At 38.8% G+C, this 12,592-nt stretch overlaps 2 protein-coding genes across 2 annotated transcripts; both read left to right on the top strand.

Moving 5' to 3' along the window:
* The first annotated feature begins 6,626 nt into the window (after positions 1-6,626).
* LOC104438894 (disease resistance protein RUN1-like) lies at positions 6,627-9,709 on the top strand. The gene is made up of 4 exons (XM_039312253.1): positions 6,627-7,234; positions 7,431-8,529; positions 8,913-9,194; positions 9,280-9,709. Exons 1-4 carry the CDS (start codon positions 6,636-6,638, stop codon positions 9,565-9,567), a joined length of 2,268 nt encoding a protein of 755 aa, XP_039168187.1. The 5' UTR covers positions 6,627-6,635; the 3' UTR covers positions 9,568-9,709.
* A 139-nt stretch (positions 9,710-9,848) lies between these two features.
* LOC120293471 (putative adenylate cyclase regulatory protein) lies at positions 9,849-11,641 on the top strand. The gene is made up of 2 exons (XM_039312823.1): positions 9,849-10,531; positions 10,786-11,641. The coding sequence occupies exons 1-2, from the start codon at positions 9,849-9,851 to the stop codon at positions 11,639-11,641; spliced, it is 1,539 nt and encodes a 512-aa protein (XP_039168757.1).
* Positions 11,642-12,592: the final 951 nt, after the last annotated feature.

The raw sequence follows: 12,592 nt of genomic DNA, 5'->3' as shown, positions 1-12,592 counted from the left end.
ATTGAATATTAGATGAAAGTTCAGGGATCATTTGTGACATTTTCTCATTCTTCTTCTTCTTCTTTTTTCTTATCGGGCTTTTCTTTTTTTGTTTTTCTTTTCTTTTTTCTCCCCTCTCTACTTTTCTGAATTTTGCGAATTCGTATGATCAGAATTCTTTTTAAGTCGAAACGCATGTGCATATATATTCACTTACGATTCTTTTCATAGGCTTTTTTTTTTTTAATTTGAGGAATATTATAAATTTCGATACCGAAGGAAAAAACGGGCATGATATTAATTAAAGTAAAAAAAAAAAAAAAAAACTCGGGTGCTTCCATTTCAATCGTGAAAACTATTTCGTCAATTGCTTGATCGGGCGGGATCGAGAGAGGGAAAATGTGGAACTTGGGTGTGGATTTTGAGGCCATCGTGAACATTTGGTACTCGGCACACCAACAATTCTGCTTCTTTTTCATCCGATGCAAGAAAGAAAGACCAAAACCTAAAAGCATACGGTAGTTATTTGATGTTTTTTTTTTTTTTTTTTGTGATAATAATCTCACAAAAAAATTCAAAATAAGAGTCTAAAATGCCCTCATCTTTTCAAATAAAAATATAAGGTGGGCATTATTTTAAATAAAGCCCCGAAATGCCCTTATTTTATCAAATGGTGATCTAAAATGAATATTATTTCGAAAAAATGTCTAAAGTGCATATATCAATCTCAAAGAAGAGCTAGAATTCACTAAATATTAAGGGCAATTTCATCTTTGTAAATTTTAATTTTTTTTCCATTTTTTCCTTTTAAAAAATGCTTTAAAAAAAAACACAGGCGGGAGGGAGCGCCTATGGCCACCGCCCCATCACTAGTGGGGCAGCGATGAAGGTTGATGGGATCACCTATGCTTGAGGGAGGGTCGATGACCTTAGCAAGCCTTTCTAAAGGCACGAAAGGGCGGCGACCTTCACCTAGATTGGGTAAGGGCAAGCGACCCTCGCGTAGATTTAGGAGAGTCGCTGCCCTCTCCCACCTCTAGCAAGGCCTTGCCAACCCTCGCCTTTGGTTGACCAGGTCGCTCTCCCCCAAGCACCAACGACCCTGTCGGCCTTCAACACCACCCCACTAGTGGTGGGGCAACGGCCATAGGACCCTTTTGCTTGTGTTTTCTCTTTTTTCTTCTTTTTTTTTTTAAATTTATGATATAATTTAATTTAATGTAAATTGTATTTGGATAAAAATGTCCCTAATTGGCCGAAATTTTTTGCCGATCAACAAGACTAAACTCTTATTTGAAATGACCATAATCACTTCAAGCTTTTCTTTGAGACCGATATGGACACTTCAAATCCTTATTTGAAAAAATGAAAACATTTCGAGCTCTTATTTGGAATTTTCCCTAATTTCACCCTTCAAGTGGCTTATGCCGCACCCCTTTAAATTGAATTCTCTAAAATGCCTATAAAAGATAAATATAACTTATTATCTCTACTCTTTCTTTTCCTCTCTTATCGAACAACCTTCGTCCCTCCATGTTGGGAAAAATACATTCAGTTCTAAAGTTGGATCAATTTAATCTTAAACATTTTTCACATTTGCATCAATTCAATTCATCTGGTCAATTTAGATTATAAATTGCTAACTTGGACACCAACTATCCTACGTGATATAGCCAATGTTAATATAGACATTTTTAATAATATATTAATTTTTTTGAATTATTAAAATGAATTTTATTTTTTTCCCATCTCCCTTTTCTTTGCTTTTTCTTTTGTCAGTGGCCATGGTCAGCAAGGGTCGGCCTCACCCAAGTCAACCTTGCCAGCAACAGGCAATGGTTGGCCTCGCCGGGCTACGCCTGGGCGAGGGCAAACACCGACCATCAAGGAGAGGACCTTGCCAAATTTGGTGAGGTTGACCCTTGTCGCACCTAGCCTGAGCAAGTGAGTATATTGATTCATCGCCGAATTTATTCAATGGTTTCATAGATTTTATCTATTCATAGTTTATTGTTTTTACCTAACAAATGTAGCTTTTATCCAATTTCATGGGCTATACGATATTTATTTTTGTTCCCACGTAACGTTATTAAAAACTAAGCAAACTGTAAACGGACGATTAAAGATATGACACATACACTTTCTATTAAGTTTCAAATAGTATTCTACAATAACTTATGCTATGCTTAATATGTGCTTGAAATTAAGTTATCACAAGTTTGGGTTTGTAACTCAAAACTTGTTATTTTGGATTATCTGCTTGCTCAAGAAAAAAAAAGTGAATGTAAGTTGTTTTACCATAAGTAACAATTGGATTCGATTCGATTCTAATTCACAATTTATGAATCTATGAGGTTTTATTCATGATTTGAATTCCAAATTGACAACTATGATTTCATGTTTCACTTAACTTTTTGTAATCTAAGGGCACGGACATGGAGATTAAGCTACTTGAAGGCCCATGAAGTACCCCGTTAGTCCAGACCCTTGACCTAGAGCAGTTTGCAAGCACTTAGTAAGATTTTAACATAAATTCCTAAATTAATAAATTCCCCCTTACTTCCTTGTAACCAGCCGGCAACGACTATAGGAGAGCTCGAACTCACCAGGATCTAGCGAGCCTCGAGTTTGCTGAGATTAGCCGAAATGCAAGCTCACCTAGATCTGGCGAGCCTCGAGCTCGACAGCCTCAATCAATTTAGGCTTGCCTAGATCAGCTGAGCCTCAAGCTCATCAACTTGTGTCATGGCCAAGGTCGGCTGCCAATCGTCATGGAGGTATGCAGCCAACAAAGGAAGATGGAGAAAGAAAATAAAGAAAAGAGAAAAAAATATTTTTATAGAATAAACATTTTATTATTCAAGGATCTCAAGACAAGGAGAAAATTTTAGAAAACATTTTTCAATTCTTTTAAAGGGGAAATCGTTTTCCTAAATTTAAGCTTTAATAGAAAAACATTTTTGTTGACTCATTTTCTTAAGCGAACCAAACACTAAAAAATGAGAAAATTTTTTTTCAATAAATAAACGGACTCTAAGTTAATTTTTGTTGTAATTTCTATACGAAGCGCTCATAGAGTAGAGTATAGTATAGTATAGTATCTTCTTGAAGAATTACGGCTTTGATTATGACGTAGGATGACGAGGGTTGATTTCTTAAGGTGCCATAGAAAGGTCCGGGCTAATTCTAATCGCTATCTTTCTTGTTAGTCAAAATGCCGTACCAAATTTATTTTTCGAGATAGAATCAAATGCACCTCTCGTACGAACCCCAATATAGGAAAGTAATGTTGGTCAAGCAAGGCAAAAGAATTGCATGTGGAAAAGATATGACAAGTTTCGCAATATTAGTGTAGCCCTATGATACGTTAATTTTTATAAGATTGTGGTCATCCAAACTCAATGATTTCGATTATTAATTAAAGTCCAATAGGAGATTATCAGTAGCAAATTAAATTGTTAAATTCGATTTCGAATTAAAGTAAATGGATTCTAGTATCCCTTGAAGTCTCTGGAGTTGAACTCGGCGATGGTTATCTCATAGTTAATGGATCATCCTTGACCCAGTCTTCAATTTTTATACATGCTTCGTCAATCATCATGCACATTTCATATGCTTCACTTGAATCCTGCCCATTGAAAATTCATGATGGATGAGTTTTATTCGACATTTTATTAATGTGCCTTGTCCATCAAAAGTATTATTATACCTTAAATGTTCACTAAACTTGTTTGACATTCCGTCAATGGGCCTTGTGGGACAAGTGTCTTGTTATGGCATGTTTTCGACTAACGCACTACATTTCTAAGCATGCTTTTCTATTTCAAATTAAATAGGCAGAATTTCGGGATTTGACTCATGCGGTTGGCCCTTTGTACACGCACAAGAAAAAGGACCACGCGAAAAAGAGTGTTTTGTGACAGAAAAATTTGAGTTGAGGAATGAAAACAACGGAGGGAGGACAAGGAGAGAGCTAGCTTCGAGTGCAAATGGGTGGGACATTGGTTTGCACAGGGCGGGAGCTATTTTCTCTCCTTGCAGGATCTGCAAAAGTCACCCAATAACGAAGAGTTTCACCTCCACACCGAATAAGGAGCATCTCGACTCCCAGCTTTGATCGTTTCCTCTTTCGGGTTTCGAATTCCGTGAGCAGATCCAGCCTTCGGATCGGGGCATCCGTAGAAGCAATTACACTCTGCAAAGCCTAAACCAGAAATGAGGTTGGGGCAAAGTTTAGAAGGGAGCAATGTGTTCCAACTTCTGTTATGCTCCTATGATGCACCCAGATTTTCAATGGGGTCAAACCTTTTCCAGATATGCGCTCATGAAAGCCTTCATTGATCGATCATGACAAATCAGATGAATGGATTCGGGATCTCGAAACAATACCCGACCAAACCAAACATGGAAATCGAGTGAAGGTAACAAAAACGCGATGATTCGCAATCGAGGCAAAGACTATTGTTGCTGCTTCATGCATGTCTGACCTCACCACCTGTCAGAATGTCTTGCTCGGGTTCTTCGTTTTGCCTTCATCAAATTCCGATTTGGGTTCATTCGATCTTGATTCATGACAGTTGATGCTCGCATTGAATGTCGGTATGTCCCAGAGAGTCGATAAATGCATATACTGCACAAAAATATCATTAACACGGGGAGAAATCCTTTTCATGCCGCCTAGGGGTTTCTTGACAGAGGTCCCTCAACTAAAACGAACTGGTGGAAAACCCTTGACTAAGGGCTTGTTTGTTTGTGAGAACAAAAAAAGAATAGAAACGCTTTTATTTATACTTTTTTTCTCGAAACAAAAAATTTATTTTTTTTTCCGTTAGGGCATAGATTTGAAATAGAAATAAAAACAAAAAAAAACTTGTTTATTATTCTTGGGAACACTTGCGAGAAACAATTTTTCCCTCTCATATTTTTTTCTCTTTATTTTCTTTCTTTTATTCTTCTTTTTTCTTTGGCCGGTCCTCGGCCTCGGCCATGGTCGGCGACCGGCCGTCGAGGGCAACTGGTCCCTAGCGAGGCCGAGCCTCACCATGGCTGGGTGAGCTCGAAAAAAAGAAAAAAAAATGAAAAATGAAAAAATGAAAAATAAAATAAAAATATTTAAAAATTAAAAAAAAAAAAAAAATTATACAAATTTACCAAACATGTTTCTGTTTTTTTTTTTTCTATTCTAAGAACATAAATTATACAAGTTTACCAAACATGGTCTTCCGTTTAAAAATTGTTCCCGAGATATAAATAGTTTTTCTATTTACATTTCCTGAACAATTTTTTAACAAAAACGTTACCAAATGCCAATCACTTTCCACGAGATTCCAACACATAAAAGGATGATTCATCAATTTGGGCCAGCGCCAATGATCAAAGTTGAAGGTCCAAATAAGTAAATAAGGATATGTTTGATAACATTTTTATTCTAGAAAATATTTTTTTTTCAAAAATAACTTTTTTCTATTTCTATTCTCTAAAATAATTTATAAGTAAAAGAACGTATTTAGTAACTATACAAAATTTATATTCTTGAAATAGAAAAGAACAAGAATGCATCCGGTATGGTTACAAATTTTTTTATAATATAGGATTTCTTTTAATTTTTTTTTTTTTTTTTTTTTTTTTTTTCTCTTTTTCTTCTTGTTGCTCCTCTAGCTAGTGGTGGCGGCAATGGCAACGATTGGCCATCAGCGACCAGTACAACAAACGACACGTAGTGGCGAGGAAGAAGGAGAAAAGAAAAAAATAAATGAAAGAAATGATTTATTTATAAAAATTGTTCATGAGAAGAAAAAGTTACTTTTTTTACTTTTTTTTTTTTCAAATTTAGAATGCGTTTGTTTGTGTTATTTTTTTCTTGTTATGAACACAATTTTTGTTTCTTTGTTCCAGAACAAAAAAAAAGAAACACGTTTGTTTATATTTTTGTTCCTAGGACTTGTTTTTGTTCCAAGGAACAAATTTGGAACATAAATAAGAAACAAGAAAAACTTGTTTTTATTTCCAAAACATTTCCGAGAAACAAATTTTCTCTCTCCTATTTTTTCCTTCTTATTCTTTTCTTCTTCTTTTTTCTTTGGCTAGTCACTGGCCTTGGCCATGGCCGACGACCTTGCCAGAGCGTGGCCCAGATCTGGCGAGGCCAAGCCAGCGCAAGGTCGGCCTCACCGAGCCATCGCCGGGACGTTGACCTAGTGGTGGCCCGGCGAGGCGAGGCTAGGTGAGCTCAACCTCGCCTAGCTAAGGCGAGGCCGACCTCACGTTAGCCGGTGAGGCGAGGCCGAGCCTCACCCAAAGAAAATATTAAAAAATTAAAAAAAAAAAAAAAAAAAAACAAAAAAATTATACAAGTTTATCAAACGTATTCTTATGTTAAAAAATTATTTTCCGAATAGAAATAGTTTTTTATTTCTATTTTAATAAAATAATTTTTAAACAGAAAATATTATCAAACGCACTCTTTTTATCCAAAGATTATTTTTCTATTATAAAAATAGAATAATTAATTTACATTATTAAACGGATATTTTTTTTTCCTGGGGCACAAAAGATCAAAAGAACGGAGGAATTGGCGCCCACGAAAGGTATAAACTGTCCAACCGACTCTCATCAATTGCTTTGTAGAACCTAGAGTCGAAGGAACCCTAGCCAGAATGGAAATTGATAAGGCCTTGTGCATTCCTTTGGCGGTCGCTATCGCAGTAATTCTTCTCTCTGTGCTTGCATCACGTTTCCTGAAGAAGAAGGAGAGGAAGATAGCAAATGCGAGCATCGAGGAATCTGCTTCATCGACCTTTGAGAACGAATATGAAGTGTTCTTGAGCTTCAGGGGCAGGGACACTCGCACCAGCTTCACCGACTACCTCTACACCAGCCTCAAAAGAGATGGGATCTCCGTGTTCAGGGACGATGACGAGCTCCCCATTGGCGAGGAGATCGGTCCGGATCTTCTCCAAGCCATTAGGAACAGTAAGATCTCGATCCCGATTCTCTCTTCAGATTATGCTTCTAGCAAATGGTGTCTTCGTGAGCTCGCCCAAATGATCGAGTGCAAGAGAAATGAAGGGCACATGGTCTTGCCCATATTCTACAAAGTTGGGCCCGGGGACGTGCGACACCAGACGGGGAGATTCGGGGATGCCTTCCATTCAATTAAGAAGCACTATGAGGTAGAGCAGGTCCAACAATGGGTGCGAGCACTCAAAGAAGTAGGAAGCTTAAAGGGATGGGAATCAGAGAAAATTGCTAACGGGTACTTCTTTTTCACTCATGATCTTGCTTAGTTAGATCAAAATTTGAGATTTTTATGCCATGTTCGTTTTTACGGCAGAAAAAATGACGGCCTTTTCATCAATTGGGTTGATTTTCACTTCCTGTTTATTTGTGGATGTGCTTCCGTGGAGATATTGACGATTCTTTTCTCGTATTGAACTTTGCTGTAATTTCAGACATGAAGGTGAGTTGGTTAAGATAATTGTCAAGAAGGTTTTGGCCGAGTTAAAGGAAGATTTACAGTTGGACGTCACAGAGAACTTGGTCGGGATTAGTGATCATATAGAGGAGATTATGAGAATGTTAAGTAATAATGACAGTGAAACTCGATTTGTCGGTATCCATGGAATGGGCGGTGTTGGAAAGACAACTTTAGCCAAGGTCATCTTCAATAAACTCTGCCATCAGTTCAATCATTGTAGCTTCTTGGCAGATGTGCGAGAAACATCAGAAAAGTGGGGTGCCCACCATTTGCAGAACCAGCTAATCTCTGACTTTCTAAAACAAAAACACAAGCATGTCTTCAATGTTGATGAAGGACTTAGAATCATTAGAAAGAGATTTAGGCATGCGAAAGTTCTCATTCTTCTTGACGATGTGGACGATGTTTCTCAGTTGAACTGCTTGGCCGGAAATCGTGACTGGTTTGGTTTAGGAAGTAAGATCATTATAACGACAAGAAAAGTGACTGTTCTTGATGAGGCTAGGGTGGACAACTCATATGAACTCAATGGATTGGATGCTGACAACTCGTTGCTTCTTTTTAGTAGGAATGCATTCAGAAGGGACTTCCCTTTGCCTGAATTTGTGGATCTCTCACATAATATCGTTTCCACTACAGGAGGGCTACCTTTAACACTCGAAGTCATAGGTTCATTCTTGTGCAGAAAAAGCATAGCAGTATGGGAAGAAACATTGAAGAAGTTAAGAAAAACACCAAGGAAGGAAGTGCAAGCGAAGTTAAAAATAAGTTATGATGCACTAGATTATGAGCAACAGCAAATATTTTTGGATATTGCCTGTTTTTTTGTTGGAACTGATGAAAGAATCGCATCCTATATGCGGCATGACTGTGAATATTACCCACAGATGGGAATTGACGAATTGCGTTCGATGTCCTTGATAAAAGTGGGAAATGACCATAGGTTGTTAATGCATGACCAATTGAGAGATCTTGGTAGGGAAATTGTTCGGCAGGAAGGCTACGAGGAGCCCTGGAAACGCAGTAGATTATGGATTCACAAGGAATCCTTACATGCCCTGGAGAAGAATAAGGTGAGGGTTTTCGTTGATTTTCTGTTGTGCTCATGGTTGATGTTTTCTTATTTATCAAAATGAGGAAAAAGGAGTTAGTGCATTAGATTAGTCCGGCCCCAGTTGAAAGAAGCCTACTTTAAGTGGGGAATTCCTAGCAGTATCCCTAAAGGGTGCTCTTCTTTTGATATTAGAGGTTCTCAGCTAACTTATGGGGTTCAATTCCTGAAAAATTGAAAAGGCGGCAAGATAAGGAATGATGAACTTAATTGTAGTAGTAGCAGCAACCATGTTTTAAACGTTTTTAGTTCAAAGCGACAGAGTAGGAATTAAATCGAAACCGCTTATCCTTAATTTAGTTGTCATGATGCTATGTTTCTTATCCTTGGCATTCTTACTTTCAGGGAACTGCAAAAATAAAAGCCCTCCGTCTTAACGAAAGTGGCTTAGGCTGGGTGTGCAGCAAGGAACCATTTGAAAAGCTACCAAGTTTAAGGTTCCTTGAGATGAATAATTTCATCCTCTCTGGAGATTTCAAGTGTCTTCTTTCTGAATTACGATGGCTTTGTTGGAAAAATTGGCCATCAAATTTTATGGCAACCAATTTTCATGTGGAGAAATTAGTCATATTTGACTTATCAAGGAGCAAAGTCACAGAGCATTGGGCAGGATGGAATCAAATCAGTGTAAGATGAAGAAGTTCGTTCTTTGTTACTTATTTTGATTGCCTACTCTCAGTGGCCTCATGTCTCCCTATTTTCTTTGTTACAGACGGCAAGTAATCTGAAAGTTCTCAACATTTCTAATTGCCAGGACTTGAAAACATCTCCTGATCTAACAGATTTTCAGCATCTAGAGATTTTAATTCTTCAAAGATGTGAAAATCAGACAGAAGTGCACCCTTCTATCGGAAACATCCACACCCTAATTTCCTTGGATGTGAGAGACTGTTGGAGACTCAAAAAACTACCAATAGAAGTGAATCAGCTACAAGAATTGGAGGAGCTTTTTATAGATAGAACTCGGATGGAAGAAATTCCCATATCTAGGGTTCAATGAAGAAACTCAGGACTCTTAGTGCCACTGATTGTGAATCATTGGTTCGAATACCCAGGTCATTAGGCCATCTAGCGTCTCTGTCCACCCTTGATTTTTCCGGATGTGTAAAGCTTGCTGAACTTCCAGACTCCATAGGGTACCTCCAGAAACAGCGGTGCTTATCATTAAGGCGGTGTCAATCATTGAGAGGGGTCCCCGACTCAATTGGCAAGTTGGAATCGTTAACTGAGCTGGATATATCATACACCAGTTTTAAAGAGTTACCTGACTCCATTGGAGACATGCATAATTTAGAAGTTCTGCTAATGGCAAGGTCAGCTGTAACAAGGTTACCTGGGGCTATTGGGATGTTGGGGAAACTCACCAGATTAGTTGCCACAGGTTGCAAATTCCTGAAAGAAGTTTGTAGCGATATTGGGGAATTGTCCTCATTGAAGGCCCTCCAATTGTCAGTGACTGGTATTTATGGCTTGCCAGAAAGCATTGGTGAGCTTTCTTGTCTCCAAGTCCTTGATTTACTGGGGTGTGACCAGCTTCAATTGCTGCCAAACCTTCCCTCTGGCTTGAGAACTCTAGGTCTCAGTTGTCAGAGTCCTACATTGCCAATCCTTTCCAACCTGATAAACCTAAAGGAACTCAGTGTCACGGGATGCAGTGCACTTGAGTGCCTCCCAGAGCTTCCCTCTGAACTGTTGATGCTTTCCATTTCAGAATGCAGAACACTTGAGTGCCTCCCACAGCTTCCCTCTGAAATTTTGAAGCTTTCCATTACACGATGCCAAATGTTGAGAAAGTTGCCAGATTTGTCAAACTTGAAGCATCTATCAAAATTGATGCTAGCGACTTGCTCTGAATTGAGAGAAGTCAAAGGTCTGGAAGGACTAGCACTGCTAACAATGTTGGATGTACAGGAGTGCCCAAAATTTCCTAGGCTTGATAAGGCCGAATGTTTGGTTTCTCTGAGGTACTTACGCATAGGTCCGTCAGAAGCATTAGAGAGGTGGGTGGATCGTTTTTTTTTTTTGATGACCCAGGAACCCCGTAAGCCGACAACCGGCGGGCAAACTCTGGGGCATTAGCGGAGGACTCACCACCCCGACGTCGCGCTGATGGATTTGAACTCCTCTCCTCCTCGCAAAGGATCATGGGAGCCTTGTCCAGAACGGTGGTGAGGTTGGTGGATCGTTTGGAGCTGAGTAATTTAAATGTGCTTCCAAGTTGCGAGAATCAATTTGAAATTCAAGTTCTTAATAGCTTCATGTTCTTGGAAGTTTTGGATCTCACTGATTGCATGTCTATGGAAAGACTGAACCTTTCAACTTTGAAGCTTTTAAGGAAAGCAAATGTCAGGAAATGCAAGAATCTAGTCAAAATTAGTGGCCTTGAAAACTTGGAATACTTGGGAAGGTTGGATATCTCTGAGTGCACGTCCATTAAGGGACTGGATCTTGCAAAATTGAAGTATCTGCGATATTTATGCATTTCCAAATGCAAGAATTTATCTGAAGTCCAAGGCCTTGATTTCTTGGAGTACTTGGAAGGGTTGGACATCTCTGGGTGCACATCCATTGAAATGTTACCTGACCTTTCATGCTTCAAGACCCTGATATCACTGAAAATCAACCACTGTGAGAAACTACGTGATGTTCAGACCCTGGAGAAATTCCCATCCTGCCGATGGCTATACATTGATGGATGCAAGTCCATAGTGAAACTGCCAAACCTTTCCAAATTTGAAGGTTTGGTAGAGTTGGTCGTGAAAGATTGTCACGTACTTCTGGAGATTCCAGAGCTCAAAGAAATGAGCTGTTTAGCATTTATAGATGCGTCCAGATGCAAGTCCATCGAGTATCTACCAGATTTGTCATTGTGCAAGAATTTGAAATGTTTGGTCGTGAGAGACTGCGAGAAACTAGCTGGGCTTGGAGACCTCCCAAACTCACTCTGGCAAGTGGATATTTCTGGATGCAAGTCACTCCAAATGATATCGGAGTTACATGGAATGCACGTCATACAGAATTATGAAGAACCTATGCAGCAATTCTTGTATGACGAGATCACTTTCTGGCGATAGTGCTGCATATGCTTCTACTGTCATGTTGAGGTTGAGAAGGTAAAAGGAAGTTGATCTTCCATGCCCTGTGGACATCTATTCCCGTCCTTTAACAGTATTTTTTCTTTCAAGAAGGAGATTTTCCTTTATGGACTTTCTATTGTATTTTATTTCAACTAGATATAGTTCAAGCAATGGTTAGAAGTTGAGTTAATGCCCTGGCAATTTGTTCATTTCTAGAGTGGAACTGCTGCGTCCAGTTGAAAACCTTCTCTTAAAGTACGTTTGATATCATCATCGACGACTCCAGGTCATCATCTTCAATACAAGATTCATCACTGGTGCGCATGTACAGAGGCTTTGGAAGTTAACTTGCTTGGATAGCTGACGTGCCATGACAGATGACTAAAGTAGAATATCTTCTGATGAATCGCAAACGTCTATATCGATTTATATTAGCTGTCACTTGCCTTATCGTTATGGAAATTAATGTATCCGGACATGCCATTTCTTGAATTGCCAGCAGGATTCATGCAGTCTTTAGAGGCCCTATATTATTTGTTGGGATTGACTAAATACTGGCATACTGCTTTCTGCGGAAGAATTTGTGGTGTGGTAGACTTCGCCAAGTTTTACGGCCTTTAACCACTTCTCCGCACCAGGGCTCGGAAATTTCTCCAAGTTTATCCAAGATGCTAGGGTTCATGCCCGTGCTATGCATGCATCCAGTTTACAATGAAGTGCGGGAGTTGCACTTTAGGTATCTATAAACCATACACTATACTTTCGTGATAGTTTGATATATTAGAATATTGTGAGCTCCATTCCTCTTTTATTTAAGTCTCTTTTTCCTCAACATACCCAGTTGAAAAAAGGGACTTTTAGTCGGTTTTAGAATTTGTCACCATAAAGTTTTTGGTAGTTTCAATTTTTCTTTCTGCATTGAGCTTCAGAACAAACTAGATCTCCTTC

Source organism: Eucalyptus grandis, chromosome 5, assembly GCF_016545825.1.
Source record: "Eucalyptus grandis isolate ANBG69807.140 chromosome 5, ASM1654582v1, whole genome shotgun sequence".
NCBI classification, from domain to species: Eukaryota; Viridiplantae; Streptophyta; class Magnoliopsida; order Myrtales; family Myrtaceae; genus Eucalyptus; species Eucalyptus grandis.
This window is presented reverse-complemented; position numbering and strand designations above follow the sequence as displayed.